Source organism: Penicillium robsamsonii (assembly GCF_028829455.1).
Source record: "Penicillium robsamsonii strain IBT 29466 chromosome Unknown utg000003l_segment0_segment0, whole genome shotgun sequence".
Taxonomy (NCBI): Eukaryota; Fungi; Ascomycota; class Eurotiomycetes; order Eurotiales; family Aspergillaceae; genus Penicillium; species Penicillium robsamsonii.
The window spans coordinates 3,438,421-3,454,920 of NW_026643221.1; the positions used below are offsets into that span (position 1 = coordinate 3,438,421).

General features: G+C 48.5%; 6 protein-coding genes across 6 annotated transcripts; 3 read left to right on the forward strand and 3 right to left on the reverse strand.

Annotated features, from left to right (window-relative positions):
• Positions 1 to 1,350: 1,350 nt before the first annotated feature.
• On the reverse strand, positions 1,351 to 2,761 carry N7447_006023 (uncharacterized protein; the record flags this gene model as incomplete). The annotated part of the gene is made up of 3 exons (XM_057230285.1): positions 1,351 to 2,237; positions 2,295 to 2,620; positions 2,679 to 2,761. 3 exons carry the CDS (start codon positions 2,759 to 2,761, stop codon positions 1,351 to 1,353), a joined length of 1,296 nt encoding a protein of 431 aa, XP_057085375.1.
• Positions 2,762 to 4,647: 1,886 nt separating this feature from the next.
• On the forward strand, positions 4,648 to 5,334 carry N7447_006024 (uncharacterized protein; the record flags this gene model as incomplete). Its single annotated transcript, XM_057230286.1, has 2 exons — positions 4,648 to 4,951; positions 5,021 to 5,334. The coding sequence occupies 2 exons, from the start codon at positions 4,648 to 4,650 to the stop codon at positions 5,332 to 5,334; spliced, it is 618 nt and encodes a 205-aa protein (XP_057085376.1).
• A 3,955-nt stretch (positions 5,335 to 9,289) lies between these two features.
• On the forward strand, positions 9,290 to 10,822 carry N7447_006025 (tryptophan synthase; the record flags this gene model as incomplete). The annotated part of the gene is made up of 1 exon (XM_057230287.1): positions 9,290 to 10,822. One exon carries the CDS (start codon positions 9,290 to 9,292, stop codon positions 10,820 to 10,822), a length of 1,533 nt encoding a protein of 510 aa, XP_057085377.1.
• Positions 10,823 to 11,293: 471 nt separating this feature from the next.
• Positions 11,294 to 12,370, reverse strand: N7447_006026 (guanine nucleotide exchange factor SDO1; the record flags this gene model as incomplete). The annotated part of the gene is made up of 2 exons (XM_057230288.1): positions 11,294 to 12,243; positions 12,304 to 12,370. The coding sequence occupies 2 exons, from the start codon at positions 12,368 to 12,370 to the stop codon at positions 11,294 to 11,296; spliced, it is 1,017 nt and encodes a 338-aa protein (XP_057085378.1).
• A 614-nt stretch (positions 12,371 to 12,984) lies between these two features.
• Positions 12,985 to 14,691, forward strand: cp3 (carboxypeptidase C PRC1; the record flags this gene model as incomplete). The annotated part of the gene is made up of 2 exons (XM_057230289.1): positions 12,985 to 13,471; positions 13,526 to 14,691. The coding sequence occupies 2 exons, from the start codon at positions 12,985 to 12,987 to the stop codon at positions 14,689 to 14,691; spliced, it is 1,653 nt and encodes a 550-aa protein (XP_057085379.1).
• Positions 14,692 to 15,340: 649 nt separating this feature from the next.
• Positions 15,341 to 16,393, reverse strand: N7447_006028 (40S ribosomal uS13 domain-containing protein; the record flags this gene model as incomplete). The annotated part of the gene is made up of 3 exons (XM_057230290.1): positions 15,341 to 15,736; positions 15,928 to 16,093; positions 16,240 to 16,393. Coding segments are annotated over 3 exons (618 nt in total), but the record flags the coding sequence as incomplete, so codon positions are not given.
• Between the last annotated feature and the right edge of the window lie 107 nt (positions 16,394 to 16,500).

Below are 16,500 nucleotides of genomic sequence, written 5' to 3' on the forward strand. Positions count from 1 at the left end.
TCTAGACACCGCCTCGGGATCTATAAGATGGGGTGAAGAAAAGGGTGATAGTACGATGCAAAGAACTGATAATCTTTTTCCATGATGCATTTCACCTCATGTATTTCCAACTGGTCGTTGTGGTAGAGTTGTTCGATATTTCATGGTATTCATGCCAGTCATCCGATTGGCGTCGAAAGACATCAGGCGGTTGGGGCGATTGACTAAACCCCCCTAGGGCCTCATCCTCATCCTGTCTATTCGGGATAGGTTTATTCGCGAGCCGATATTGTGTTGCCAAGTAACGGTTATCGTATTGCGTTTCATGGCAGATTCCTGTGCTCGAGGTTTTTCTATCAGTTGTTCATACATAACTTGTCAGATTTCCAAGGGTGGTTGGAAATCGATTCCTTTCTTGCTTTAGTTCTCTAATCAGCCACTATGGGGGGAACCCCCAGTGGGATGGAGTACCGACAAGCTCATCCCCGTATGAGCCAGTGCGATAACTAATACAGCCTTGCTATATCCATGGAAACCCCAGTAGCCCAAATTGTGCTGAAATGCTGTATGGATGTTCATTATTCCTCCTCTTCCCCGATGAAAGAGACTGAGGACGTGAAAGAAGAAGGTCCCGGACCCAATGCCAATTCGCATCCCGATCCCCAAAATGCCCCGAACAATCGTGTCGAACAACAAGCCCGCACTATACGAAATCAGAGCCACAACACAGTGGGCGGGGTTTGGTCTTGAGCCCACTAGCGTGGCATGGGCCTTGTCCATCCGTAAGGCCCATCAATCGAGGTACAGGGTGTCATGTCGTTAATAGTATGTGGTGGAGAGCTTTTTTAACATGTCGCCTCGCATCGAAGCTCTTTTCCAGTGCGAGTCACTGTTCATCCTTTGCTATTATTGTGGGGAGATGTGGCATTCGAGTTAAGCGCAAAGACCGACGGAAGCCTGACCAATAAACAACCTCAAGTGCATAGCCTGCCCAACTGAGTTCTGATGATTCGTCAGGGGGAAGTAGATGGACGATCAGACCATTAAGATCTCATGATGTACATATCAGATGGAGCTACGCATTGACGCCTGACTAGCGGTGTACATCAGCCAAAAACTTGGAAGCCCAATGAAATCCCCCAACCGGGAACAATTCCTTTCTACCTTCCAAAAGACCCCAAAACAAAAATAATAAGCACTATGATTCTGATTCTGATATATAATTTCAACTGGTGTATCATCAAAGCCCGACAAAAGAAAGAAAAACAAAGCCTGAGGCAGCCTAAGATAGCCTGCAAGCGCCCTCTCAACATCCCCAACTAGCGTACAACGCATATCATACACCGGCTCTCACTCCCCACGGCGATTACTTTACTTGAACTTGCGCTTCAACCAGGACATGAATCCGCCCTTCTTCTTCTCGGCCTGCTCGACCTTTTCGGCCTGCTCTGCTGCGGTCTGAGATGGCTTCTGAGTCTCCTCCTTGACAGACTCAGCCTTGGTCTCGGGCTTGGGCTCGGGCTTGGGCTCGGCCTCGTCAGCCTTGCGCACCGGCTCCTCGCCACGCCTCAGGGCAGCTTCGGGCTTCTTAGGCTCAGCCTCCTTGACAACAGGGGCGGCGGCCGGAGCAGCAGCTTTGTCACCCTTGGAGGAGAGGAGGGCAGCGTTCGCGGCGGCGACCGCTACGGGAGATGAGGGAGACTTGGGGGCGGACTGGGCAGGGGTACTCTTGGGTGCTTCGGCGACCTTCTTCTCCTCGGCGATCTTGGGTGTCTCAGCGACCTTGGGTGCCTCGGCGACCTTGGGTGCCTCGGCGACCTTCTTCTCCTCGGCAATCTTAGGTGCATCAACGACCTTGGGTGTATCGGCAACCGTGGGTGCCTCGGCCTGAACAGGCGCAGGCTCAGGGGTTGTGAGCGCAGCAGCCGAAGCAGGTCCAACACCGGCCAAAGCCTCAATGGTCTTCTTGTCCTCGGCGACGCTAGCCGCGACCGGCTCCTCGTCGGTCTTGGGCATCTTGTGGGGCTTCAGGTTCTCCTCAGTGTTGAAGATGGGCTTCTCGTACGGGCGCTTGGGGTGGGCAGCATCGCTCTCGACGGGGGCGGCAACAGGCGCAACAGCAGGGGCCACAGGCTCGGGCGCAACGACAGCAGGGGCGGTGGTTGATTCCGAGGTCTTGGGGCGCTCGACCAGTGTTGCAGGAATGCCGGCCGCGGCGGTCGAAGCGGGCTCCCGGGTAGTCGTCTCTGGGAGGATAGCTGGAAATTCCGAGTTAGTTGAATTCTTTGTCGCATTTTTACTAACGCGCGTCATACCAGTACCTGCAGCAGCGCCACCTTCCAACTCACCCATCTGACCGGCCTTGGAGGCTTGCGCCTTCCCCACGGCCTCCTCAACTGTTCCCTCTGTCGCGGGAGCCTCCTCGGCCTTCAAGACCTCCTTGATATCCACCTCCTCGGTCTCCACCACAGCTGGGATCTCAGTTGCGGGGGTCTCGGTCGGGGGGATGACTTCGGATGCCTTGCTGGACTCGGCGACGGTCTCGGGCTGTGTCGCAGTCTCGGGCGCCTCTGTCGGCTCGACGGTCTCAGTCTGGCCTTCGGTTTGCTTGATCTGGTCCTCGGATTTGTGATCGGGTTCACTGCAGAGTTTCAAGGTTAGATTGTTGGTTATGTGGCATGTTCAATTTTTCGACTTACACCACGTCCTTGACGGTGTCTACAGCGGCGGCGGCGACGGGCTTGCTGCCCTTCTTGTTCTTCTTTCCTCCTTTCTTGGCCATTGTTGAGATTAAAGTGATTCTGTGCTGGTTAGAATGAGATGAAAGATGGTAGAAAACGAAGTTAACTTACAAAGGTAGTGAAGTGTAGGAAGGAAGAAGGCAAGGGATGACGCGGTATGTTCTCTTCTCTAGGGTTCTCGATCCGTGGTGAGGACAGTTATGGAACACAAAGTATCACAAATTTCCTTTTTTTTGTCTAGTTTTTTCTCTAGTTATTATTAGATCCAAATTCTTTTTAAATTTCAAAACCAAAGACTTGAGACTCAAAATTTCTTTCTTTATTCTGTTTTACTTTACATTCCTCCGCATGCGACTGTCTCTTTCATAGTTCTGTCGTGTGAGCTTGGGCCAGCCCTAACATCTGCATCGGGTAAATAGGGTTGTGCCTTGCACGACTAGGGGCCGTCCAGGGGTAATCAGGATGGTCAGGGCAGTCAGGGCTCAAGGATATCTGGGGAAAAGACACAGAGCCTAACATAGTATCCCTTGTTCCTGAAGTACTGGGGGACTCCTTCGTGGAGAAGGGCTCCAGGGCTGTAAACAGCGATTACATCATCCCTGAAACAACCCAAGAAGATCACAATAAAAGACGAAAATAGTAATCATGAAAATATATAAATAGTAAAATGAGTACTATGGGACATACAATGCAAGATCCATGGCTTTGAAAAACAATGGAGTCAGAAATGGTCCCACTAGATATATCTCTGGCTGTAGTGGATTGGGGCCTTATTACGTGCATATATGGGATCTCAAATAATGCCAATTCTGTCTTTGATCGTGAATTATGAGGTCATTGAATATGATAACATATTGTGCACACAAAAAGAGTGAAATCGAGTAGATAAATTGAATAAATTTAAAAAGGAAAAAAAAAGATAGTGACCGACGCAGGGATCGAACCTGCAATCTCTTGATTCGTAGTCAAGCGCCTTGCCATTGGGCCAGCCGGCCTTGTTATTGTAACGTTCTGTCTAAATATGCGCTATAAACCAAAACTAATTTTCGGCCGGCAAGAGCGGCAAAATCGGCAAGCGGGGCGCCTTCGGGTCCACTCTGGTTCCGGTTTATTCCCGTTGGTGTGTTGGCATTACCACATCCTCTTACGGCTTACACAAAGGACAGTGATGTAACTGTGAGGCTCACACGAATGGCCGATCCGCGTTTCTGGAAGCCTTCGATGCAGTACGCCACTTACATTTGGGGGATGATCATATTCTTTGACTTCAGTTATGACATACATTCAACTTCGTCGGAGCATCCAGTTCGCTACCACCTAAATATTATCCTGAAAGTGCAGTGTCCAGACTCGGTTGTTTCTCGGATCAATCGGTTGCTCGGGGCTCCAATTAATATCGCTTACAACGAGAGTATAGTACAATCTACAATCTACAGAGTACTCCATATGATGTTATACATAATGTCTGAGGCTACATAGGTAGGATTATCAAGGATAATATAGTAAAGTAGGAAAGCAAATGGATAATAATGTCATAGTGCTCGGACAGACTCCACCACTAGAGGCCTTTGTTAATTTGCCCCAATGTCTTCACCGGATATGGACCGGAGACGGTTCTGGGGAATCCCACCTTATCTCTTGCCGTTGCATCCACGTTTACGATTATAATTCCCACTTATCCCTCCTCTCACGTTTAATTTTCCTTCTCTACTTTACTTTACTTTCCTTTACCTGACCCTCTCCTCTCTATACCATAGAATGATAAAACTGTTCCTGATCCCAAACCCCCGCTATTCGTGCTTGCACACCCCTTCCCGATCTGGTATGCACTGAGGCCATCCTCTCCAGGAACCGCCCGCATTGATCTCTGAACTTCTTGAATTTGAATCTTGAATATTCCCTGTTCACAATTCTTCTTTTCTTCAATATGACGTTCCGCGAGAAGGTCAAGCGGGTGTTCCGCTCCAACTCCAAATCCAAAAATGATGGAAAGCCCAAGATCGAATACTACAGACGACACGAGTGCCCCCCATCTAAATTCCGCGGTCCCTTCGACCGTGCCCACCAAAAAAGCCTAGCCGCTTGGTCCTTCGAGGGTGCAATGGTCGAACGAACTCGTTCTTTCGAACTTTCCGTCTCGCCCGGTGACCCGTGTGAGGGTTACGACTACTCCCGTCCATCCGATACAGATGACTCGGTGTCTCCGGGTGATATAGTCGATATCGATTCAGGTACGCATTCCCAGCCCTAATTGAAATACTCATAAAAAAAATCAATTCTAACTTGTATTTTTCTGACAGCCGCCAATCCAGAGGCCCCTGCGGAATCTTCGCCACGCGCTGCTGACTCCGGCTCTCAGTCCTCCACCATCCTCAACCCCTCCAGCTACAGTGGCTCCATGATGACCCTTATAAACGAGGGCTCTATCTACGAGATCCCGGAGGATTCAAAGGATCAGAAGTTCTTTTTGAAGGAGTCAATCCGTTATTCGTCGCCCCTCGTTCGCGCCATCTCACCCGCTATGACCCCATGCGTCATGTCCGCCAGAAAGCACCTTCCTTTCTCGCCTGAGGATCTGGCCCGCGCCTTGGTCGCCGTCCAGGTCTGCGCATGATCTGCTGCACCCGATTCATCCCTTATCTCCGGTCCTACTTTCTTCACATCCAGGAGATTGTTCCTTTTATTGAATCATCCCTTCCATTTCTCAAAGGCTCGATGTCTTTTATTTATTCAACCCTTTTTTTAACTTTTGGGTCCCCTGGGACGGTCGGACATCGGCCCTCTCGATATTTTAGAATATCGATGTCCGCCATCCCTGACACGGCGCACTGGCACGCCGTTTCACTTTTATCACCGACCGAGTCGCTCCTCACTAGATGTCGAGGACCTTCGGTCGGATGTTCATTCCCTCATATCTGTCACGCATTTGCATTGAGCGTATACCCGTTAAGGTTTTTGGATTTTTGCTGTTTTGTTTTAATTTTGGTGGGGTCTTGTAAACCATTTTGCTTTGACGGTTTTACCCATCCCTGGCTTCGTGAGCCATTCCTCTTATCACGATATACACGTCGCGAATATCTCTTAGAAGGTCTAGAGAAAAAAATAGAACGTCGCTCGAGATAAATTTTGGTTTTCCAGCTACTTTCTTTTTTTCATCTGAACTGCAGATTTCCCCCAAACAATTAAATCCAAAAAGGTACAACTTATATACTCCGTAGATCGCTCTAGATCCCCATGTCTTGCAGTTCTCGAAAAGTCCCCCGCCTAGAGCCAAGCTTTCTTCCCCCGCACTAAGATTGCACATCGCTCTATTCCGGTAATGATTCGTATGGCTGTCTTATCACGGGCTTTTCAGTGGTTGGGTGTGGTGCCCGTCCAGATTCCAAATGGGATTACCCTTGTTGGGTGAGCTTAGATCACTTTGTGAGGTTGTTTTGATATTTGCTTGATGTTGATCTGGAGATAGTGATTTATAGACGATATACATATAGATGCACTTATATATATCGGATTTTATGCTACGGTCGCGATTTTCCAATGTCTCCACTTGAAGGCGTTCAGAGTCCTACTGAAGATTTTATAGCACAAGTTCATACAATGCCTCTACTCAACTATGGAAATAGGGGCCCCAAATCCTAAGGCTGTCACATGTTTGATCATATTATCAGACGTGGCGGACTGAAATGGCAGAATTTTACCTCCAGTCGTTGCTTTTCTTTGTCTATGGAGTATTTTACCAATTTGAACTCCATATATTGGTCTACTTTTATCGATTTGTGCAAGACCATTATCGTGATCTCTTGAAATATACCGGTTGACCGGTCGCTAAATCTGGGTATGGGGGGAAAGCGAGCCGTTCACGGATGTCGACGCTGAAAACAGATATAAATATACACAGTATTCCATAGATGAAGTGCCACGTTCAGAAAATAGAAATGCATTAAAAGCAAGCTAAAAAAAAGGTTCAATGACTGTTTGACTGAGTGCCTATTGGCTGAACTTTGTTTATCACATGATCAGTCTCGCCCTAGGTCGATTCTTATCTCAGCACTATAAAGTTACAAGGGAATCTGGGAGGAAGTATTTTAAAGGTTATAGAAAGAAAAGTCTCATACACAAATTATGCTTTTGTTCCCGCCTTTTTCTACCACTTATAATCTTGAAGACTTCTATGTTGCAAACAGAATATCTGAGACTACTGAAAAGACTGGCTGCATACGCGGCCGTCTACTCATATTGAACTTTGAGACCTATGAATCCACCCTAAAGCGTGTGGGGTCGCGTACTTGCACCATTTAGATACCACGCATTGAGAGATAATTCTATACTTTGAGTTGCCTATGAGATTTATAGCCCCAACAACCCGATCGATCCTGTCTTGAGTACCACCCCCCGAGACAAGTCCGTGTGATTGAAAACCTCACAAGCATACCAGTGGGTTCAGTGACCGGACTGAAATTAAAAATTTAGGAAGTAGAGCTTTTCCAGTTGTTACCGGCATGATTCCATGCGGGCCAATATCCAAGTTCTTCCATTTCCAGTGATCGTAGGCTCGCCGATTAAGTGTGTAGTCTAAGCCAGCACCATTTTTTAATATCTTTTATCGTTTAATGTCGAGGGACGAGAGAGAGCTTTAGAGAGCTTTTAAGTGCGTATTTGAATTTGATAAAATCAACGTTATTACTATAAGTTTCAAGTTTCTGCTCTAAAATACTTTACATATATGATTGTTAGGTACTCTCACATAAATGCTATTAGTATTCTCTCACTTTTCACTTTTCCCTCACAATTATTTCATCAACGAAAGCATACGTCTTTCAATATATAACCTACAGTAGCAATACTATACAGGATTTCTTATTGCAGAATTGGACGACCTAAACTTTCAGGCTAGATTAAAATGAGTGCATGAGATCCTAAGCGTTATGCCCAATATTGACCTGCTCAGCTATGAGGATAACAAAAAGTGCTTTCCTATAATGTCCTCTGTAAGAGAACTAATAGGCGGTGGGCAGTCAAGGGGCTGACCTTTATTACGATTAAAAATGCCGTTTCTTGCGCTAAAAGTAGTCATTTTCGTCATTTTCACAGACTATATTCTAGTTATAATGTGCCAATAATAAAGCTGGGTTGTATTTTCCATTGAGAGCTGGCAATTTTCCCAACAATTTCCGAATTATACTGCATTCTGTACTAGTCGAAAAAGTAAAGTTTGTTCAAAGAACGAAGAAAGTGTAGTTGAAAGATGTCCTCGGGTGGCTGTAAGAGAATGAATGAATAGGACCCACAAGCCAATTGGCACCGAAGTATATGATGGGAAAATATGACCTGTCAAATCTATACCCCTGTACCTCTCGGAATGTCTCATTTTTAAGAAGTAATCATTGTATCAAGTCTGAAAGACATAGCAACGGGCACACGTGGAGCTGGAAAGAATCACATGGATTTGAATTTGGCCTGAGATAAGACTCGCTTTGTGAAACACCAACAAGACTATTGGGATAGTGCAGATGCTGTAACACGACATATATAGCATTCTGCCTCGGGAGGCCTCCAATTCCATTGACAATCAACATGATGAGCTTTGATGCCAAAGGAGTTGGATCACTGAAAAGGGGTACGCCTCAATTGCGATGTGGAATCTGATCACACTAGATTGGGATTTAGTACATTATTGGCGCTTCAATGGGGATTGAGTCCCACTGCTGTCACCGCTGCGGCTCATTGCATCTAGAAGGATTTCGGTTACCCCTACTTGGAATGGCGGTTCAACTATTCTGACTTTGTAAAGAGTATCCTAGCCTGGCTCTTGATAGAAAGTTTTTGAACAAAGACTATACAGAGTAGGAAGCAATAGACCTCGGAAATATGATGATTGGGTGCGTTTGCTGCTAGTGGGAGTGATGTCGGTGAGCCCTGATTCCCGTAACCATCTTTTACATAGATTTATGATGTACAACATACAGAGTTCCTACGTATAGAAAAAGCGATAACTACGCCTAATTTAATCTGATATTATTTTGCTTTCCATTCAGGAGATACTGAAAGCTTTTCCCTGCATAGCCTGTTATATCCTCAGTTCGGAAAGGAGTTTGACGCTATGTAGCATATCATTCCTCTGTATGAATAGATCAATGATGTTTACACTCTGCATATAAATTTTCTGTACTACTTGTTTAAGGTCCAACTAGTCCATACGTGAGCTCACAATACCGGTCATATACTTACATTGCCAAATGTTCTCCACTCATAGGTGAAAGAAGCTAGAGTAGCTAGTCAGATATCCTAGCAGGCCAAGGAAGGCAGTGCGACTAGATTGAACTTTCTGTTTAATTGGGCTGACGACCTGAAAGATGCCCACATATGGACCTAAGGCAGGAACTTCCATAGACATTGTACTTAATGCACCTCTCGCCCACTGGTACCATACCCTAACTTCCATGGCATGGTCTGGAATAGTCAAACCTCAAATCCATTCTTTTGTCTTTTGTGGTTCATTATTTGCTTGTCAACCACTTTACCGAGACATTAACTCAACTTCTACTTTCATCTGATAAAAAAAAAGCATCATGCTTCGCTCTCTGCGCCGTTTTCTTTGCTTTTCATCTTCCAGATCATGTGAAGCCACTGACTCTACGACACATGGCACAGAAAATGTGGAGGTTCCCATTCGCTTGAGACCCGCTGGCAGAACGATTGCTCAAGCGCGAGTTCCTAGTCCCTGCCCGGAGCTTGGCAGCGTACAGCCCAGGGCACGTTCAGTTTCTCCCTCGAGCTGCAATAGCACACAAACCGAGTCAACCATTGCCTCAGATGGCGAAAGCAGAGCCACCACAGTGTCAACCAGCATTGGCAACACTTCCACGCCCCCCAGCACGCCTGCCAAGACTACCTCCACATCGAGATTGAACATCATCACACCGTATACCCCCATCCTGCAGCTAGATGGCAGTCTGCGGGCCCCACAGGTTACATTCGATGGCTATGGTTCCTATGGGGGCCGGTTTGCCCCTGAATCAATAATGGGATTCCTCTACGAGCTGACATCATTCTTCGAGGCCACCGTCTCAGACCCTTCGTTCTGGGAAGAATATGCCATGTTCCAGCGTGCCCAGATCACACCACTGCACATGGCCGGGAAGTTAACCAGGCTAGCAGGAGGGGCTACCATCTGGCTGAAACGGGAGGACAAAAACGAATATGGCAGCCACAAGACCCGCAACATCATTGGCCAGCTCCTGCTAGCTCGCCGGATGGGTCGCTCTGAGATTGTCACGGATTGCGCCTCGGCCAAACATGGAAACTTCACCGCTGCAACGTGCGTACGTCTGGGGTTGCGCTGTGTGATTGTCATGGGTGCAGATGACGCTAGTGTCCAGGAGCAGGACGTGCTCGAGATGAAGTTGCTCGGCGCTAAGGTTCTGACGACTCGCACAACCTCCGGCATGGGCAGTTTACGCGCTGCTATCACAGAAGCACTGCGGTATGCAGTCTGCAATCACGAATCTGCGTACTACCTCATGGGTAGCCCTGTGGGTCCAAGTCCCCTGCCAACCCTGGCTCGCACGTTTCAATCCCTTCTGGGCGAGGAGGTTGCAGTCCAAATGCACGAGGCAGTAGGTCGCCAGCCGGATGCCCTCGTCACCGCCGTTGGAAGTGGTAGTAGTGCAATTGGTCTCTTTAGACCGTTCCTCCATGATTCATCTATACGATTGGTTGGCGTGGAAGCTGCGAAGGCAGCTGCCCTAACAGATGGTGGGCTTGGGGTACTGCAGGGTGCTCGTACGCTCTTGCTCCAAAACGATGATGGCCAGATCCTTGACTCACATTCCATTTCACCAGACATGGATCTGTCTACTGTGGCGCCTGAGGTCGCTCATTGGAAGGACTCTGGCCGAATTGAAATTTCCACGGCTACCGACGCAGTTGCCCTGGATGGATTTAGAACCCTTCAGCACCACGAGGGGATCTTGTCTGGTCTCGACTCGAGTCACGCGGTAGCCAAGGCACTGGATCTCGCTAGAGAACTTGGCCCCAGTAAGAATTTGGTTTTGATGGTGACTGGATGTGATAAAATTGGCATACCTGGGTTGGATATCTGAGTTACTCCGTGGGCACAAAATACGAGTCATGATATAATTGCTTTCTTATTTTTGTTAGGAATACCCCAGATCTCTCTCATTTACGGCGTTGGGTTTCTTGTTCTCATTTGTCTATATCGAAGATGTCTTACTGTATCATATTTTTAGTTACTTTCATCGATGGTATGCCCGAAGGCTATTACACTTGAGATCCTTGCTTTTTTTGTAAACACGCTCTCCCATGTCGAGTGGCTTTTTTTCACGACCTGTACCTGATGCCCATGTATGTTTTTCCTTCCCTGCAAGATGTCTTTGCCACTCATTGCTTTTTCCCATGAGAATAGACTTTCTTCACCTCTATGTTGTAGCTCATTCCCCTAAGACAGTGTGGTATGTCGGAATCCAGTATATTCTAAGGTGATTTTTTATTTTTGTCATCAATCATATCGGTACATCATGTACAGCAAACCCCCGTAAATCAAACGTCATAATTCAATCCTCATGTGTGACCGACATGTCCAGAACCTCAACCCGGCCTCTTCCGCGGGTTTCATTGCTCACCAGTTCATTCAATCCCTTGAATGCACCGGGCTCAGCAAAACCAACAATCTCCCATTCATCTCCGCCAATAACTTCTTGTGATTCAATTGATTCGATAAAGGCCATGATCTTATCCTTGACGGTGCTCGGGGCCTTGGGAGCAGCTTCCACATCAGACTGACCAGCCTCAATATCCGAATCATCCCTCTTAGCAGACTTCTTCGATCCCTTATTCCCCTTCTTGTTGTTCTTTGAGCCACCGGAGGGGGCTTCCTTCTCTTTATTCGACGCAGCACCTGGAGCAGCCTTGACAGATTGCTTCAACAGAGACACTGGACATGTCACACGAAGACGCATGCGAGCCCGCATGACGGGGATCGGCTGCCAGGCAATGAGAGCCTTCATGGCATCCAACGCTTGACTCTTCGCCGAACGGTTCGCCGAAACTCCCGTCCAGAGCGGCTTCTTGGGCTGAGAGGGTTTCTCTTCGCCCTCTACATTCGCCTCCCCGCTCGCTTGTGTCTGTTGTTGTCCGCTGGCCGCGGATAGTTGATCCAACGCCTTGTGGATCATCCCAGTTGTGTACACGCGCTTGGTTGAGGGGTCGACTAGTCGACCTGACACAATATCTAGTACTTCTTTCTCCACTCGCTCGAGGATGTCTTTGCGCTCACGCTCGCCGACTTGCACTTCGCCTTTACGCAGGATCTCTTGGAGGATTTCCTCTCGAGGGGTACCGGCCCCGAAGGCCTTTGCTAGCTCTGCTGATGGGGCAGTTTGTGCTTTGGAGACGGAGAGGAACACGGTGGGGACCTGGAGGACATTGTCGAGATCTTTTTCGGCGCCGGAGCGGTATTCGAGAAGTTTGTTCTTGTAACAGGCGAGTTCAAAGCGCTTCTTGCCTAGATTGAGACAAAAAAGTTAGATAAAGTCAAAACGACATAGATAAAATAGATGAGTACCCTTCTTTAGTCGGACTACCGACACGTTGGTGAATTTAATCTGGTTGGAGGGTTGGTTGATAGGCATTTTGGTGTGTGAAGCCGCTGAGGGCTGATTGCGTCAATATGAAGAAAAAAACAGACACCTGACAGTATGGCAATATCCACGATCTGTTTTTGAATGTTTCCAAATAGATGACACTGTCCAGATCGAAGGATTATATATAGACGGAGTACGGACAATTAAAAGTTGATTTGCGTCAGGAAATCTACCCAAAAAGGCTTAGTCGACAAGCTCGTGCCCCTCCAGCCAAGGTAACCTTGGAGTCCCGTGACTCATGCTGAATCATCCAATCTTGGGCCCGCTCAGGCCCCTCTTAGGCCACAAGGGTCACCTGATTGGCCTGTCTCGTCTTATCGACCATCCCCGGCGTCATCGGCCCTTGGGACCTGCTTCTCCTCATCTCACAAGCCAAGGCATCACCGTCTTGTTTCAACATCTTCAGCTTCATTTCAATTATTATTATCTTGTGGTATCTTCAAACTGTAGGTGACCATCTTCCTTTGGCTTATTTTTTGAGAGCCATTACCGCAAACGGTTACTGATAAGAGGTGCCTGACTCCAGACCCCAAGGTACCCGCTCCTCATCAACAACCCATCATTAGCATCACTATTGCTGTGAAACCCAAACACAATTTGCAATGAGAGTCCTGTCTGCCGCTCTCTGGGCGGGAGCTGCTTCGGCCGCTGCCCCGTCCCTCCAGCAAGTCCTGGGAGATAACAGGGAGAATGCGGAGAACCTAGTCAAGCAGGGTGCAGATGCATTCAAGCCTCTGCAGCACCTCCAGGACCAGTTCAAGTCTCTCTCTGGTGAGGCTCGTCAACTCTGGGAGGAAGTCTCTAACTACTTCCCGGAATCCATGGAGAGTGCTCCCTTGCTTTCCCTGCCCAAGAAGCACACCCGCCGCCCTGACTCGCACTGGGATCATCATGTCAGTGGCGCCGATGTCCAAGACATCTGGGTCACTGGTGTTGACGGCACCAAGGAGCGTGAGGTTGACGGTAGGCTGGAGGCTTACAACCTCCGCGCCAAGAAGGTTGACCCCAGCGCCCTCGGTATTGATCCCGGTGTGAAGCAGTACAGTGGTTACCTGGATGACAATGAGAACGATAAGCATCTATTTTACTGTGAGTTTGGACGATCTCCGTTCATTATCTAGAGTTTATTTAACCATTCGAAAGGGTTCTTCGAGTCTCGCAATGACCCCAAGAACGACCCTGTTGTGCTGTGGTTGAACGGCGGCCCCGGCTGCTCGTCCCTCACCGGTCTTTTCCTGGAACTTGGTCCTAGCTCCATCGGTGCTAATATCAAGCCTATTTATAATGATTTCTCGTGGAACAACAATGCCTCTGTGATCTTCCTGGATCAGCCCATCAATGTCGGCTACTCCTACAGTGGGTCCTCCGTCAGCGACACTGTTGCTGCTGGCAAGGATGTCTATGCTCTCCTCACATTGTTCTTCAAGCAATTCCCCCAGTACGCTACACAGGACTTCCACATTGCTGGCGAGTCCTACGCTGGCCACTACATCCCTGTCATGGCTTCGGAGATTCTCTCCCACAAGAAGCGCAACATCAACCTCAAGTCTGTTCTCATTGGTAACGGTCTTACCGACGGTCTTACTCAGTACGAGTACTACCGCCCCATGGCCTGCGGTGAGGGCGGCTACCCCGCTGTTCTGGACGAGAGTACCTGCCAGTCCATGGACAACTCCCTGGGCCGCTGCCAAAGCATGATCCAGTCCTGCTACAACAGCGAGAGCCCCTGGGTTTGTGTCCCGGCCTCGATCTACTGCAACAACGCCATGCTTGGCCCCTATCAGCGCACCGGCCAGAACGTCTACGATGTTCGCGGCAAGTGCGAGGACGAGAGCAACCTGTGCTACAAGGGCATGGGCTACGTCAGCGAGTACCTCAGCCAGGAGAGCGTCCGCGAGGCTGTCGGTGCCGAGGTTGATGGCTACGACTCATGCAACTTCGACATTAACCGTAACTTCCTCTTCAATGGCGATTGGTTCAAGCCTTACCACCGCCTCGTGCCCGGTCTCCTTGAGCAGATCCCTATCCTCATCTACGCCGGTGATGCTGACTTCATCTGCAACTGGCTTGGCAACAAGGCCTGGTCCGAGGCTCTCGAGTGGCCTGGCCAAAAGGAGTTCGCTTCCGCCGAGCTTGAGGACCTCAAGATTGTGCAGAACGAGCACGTTGGCAAGAAGATCGGTCAGATCAAGTCCCACGGCAACTTCACCTTCATGCGTATCTTCGGCGGTGGCCACATGGTTCCGATGGACCAGCCCGAGTCTAGCCTGGAGTTCTTCAACCGCTGGCTCGGTGGCGAGTGGTTCTAAACACTCGACCCCGTTGCTCTACGATACGATGCGTTGATGAATTCATCATTACACTGCATGTTATTGATCTTGTGACTGGTTATTTATGTTCAATTTTACACTTCATACTCTGAGAAATTAAGAAAGCCGCATAATCGGTCATCTCTTACTGATGTTAGGTGATTTGGCTTTCGTTTATTATACACGACTAGGCAACTTTGAATTCAATCAATCTTGGATAGACTTGAACATCGAGTAATAAACTGTCATAAAGCGTAAAGACATCTAAGCTGTAAAGAGCTTGATGTATATATTGAGTGGAGTGTACGGAGACATCTATCGTGAGCGGGGGTGTGTTGTGATAGGCGTAGATAGTCATAGATGGATATGAATACCCCAGAGTTATTGATCGAGTGGCGTGGGCCTTATTCCACCCTGACGGTCTAGGACATCTACCCCAGTATTCTCCGAAGCATACCACGGAGCCTTGCAAGATATTCTACCCTACGAGGACCGAAGATTTAGATAGGATCATCGAGTTGGTATCTTGATCCACACCGGATGATCCTATCGAACCCAAGGCCAAGAGCAAAGTACATGAATCAAAGAGATCGGGTCATTTCATTGGTATGGTTCATTTTCAATTTTTTGAACTGGAACATGCCCAGCCCAGCGGGGAAAAGATCCCACGAGTGCTGCCCATAGAAACACACCGGAAATAACGGAATCCCTCCAAGAACCCCCGGCAAAAAAAACGAACAGAATAATTTAGCCCTTCTTCTTGCTGACACCGACGGTGCGACCGCGGCGGCCAGTGGTCTTGGTGTGTTGACCACGGACACGGAGGCCCCAGTAGTGACGCAGACCACGGTGGGAGCGGATCTTCTTGAGGCGCTCAAGATCCTCACGGAGCTTGGAGTCAAGACCGTTGGAGACAACCTGGGTGTCCTTGCCATCGGTGATGTCGCGCTGTCTGTTGAGGAACCACGAGGGGATCTTGTACTGAGTGGGGGTCTGGAGGATGGTCACGATACGCTCGAGCTCTTCGGTGGTGAGCTCACCAGCACTATAGAAAGTGTCTTGTCAGCTTTGCTGTTCTTGTATAATTTTTTTGCGATTGTTGTGCGATATTCCCCGGCTCTTCCTAGTCCATGTCGATTCAGGTCCAGACTGCGCCATTTGCTCTTTCAAGGGTTTCCTCCGATAACAGATGATTGGGAATGATTGGATATTCGATGGGGGTTGTGGCGAACGTACCGCTTGGTGAGGTCGACATCGGCCTTCTTGCAGACCAGGTTGGAGTAACGGCGACCGACACCCTTGATCTGGGTCAGCGCGTACATGATCTTCTGCTTGCCGTCAACATTGGTGTTGAGCAGACGCAAGATGAACTGGAAGTTCGTCTTCTCGCCGGTCACGAGCGCTGTTATCGAGAAATCCACATGTTAGCCAACATTCAATTTCGAGAACCGTTGTCTCTGCCACCGTTTCCAGCTCTTTTTCTTTTGGCAAATTCGTGGTTGCGTATCATATAATGGTCTCAGATTGAAAGGAGGGGTCGTCACGTACACATGATGGGCGATGGGCGAGGATCGCGATGGGTTGTCGACAGAGGGATGGAGAGAGGAAGTCCAACTGAGTGACTTTGCTTGTGGGATCGGGTAATTGGGACGCTAACCTTATTCGGACGAGGGCTCGCTTGTTGGGAGCTAGTCCCAAAACGGCTAGTTCATAAATCAGATCATGTGAAGTCACATGACCATTAATTTCAGTGTTATATTTTCGTATTTTTGAGTGTTATTTACGTGTATCTTACCTGAAGCCCTGACA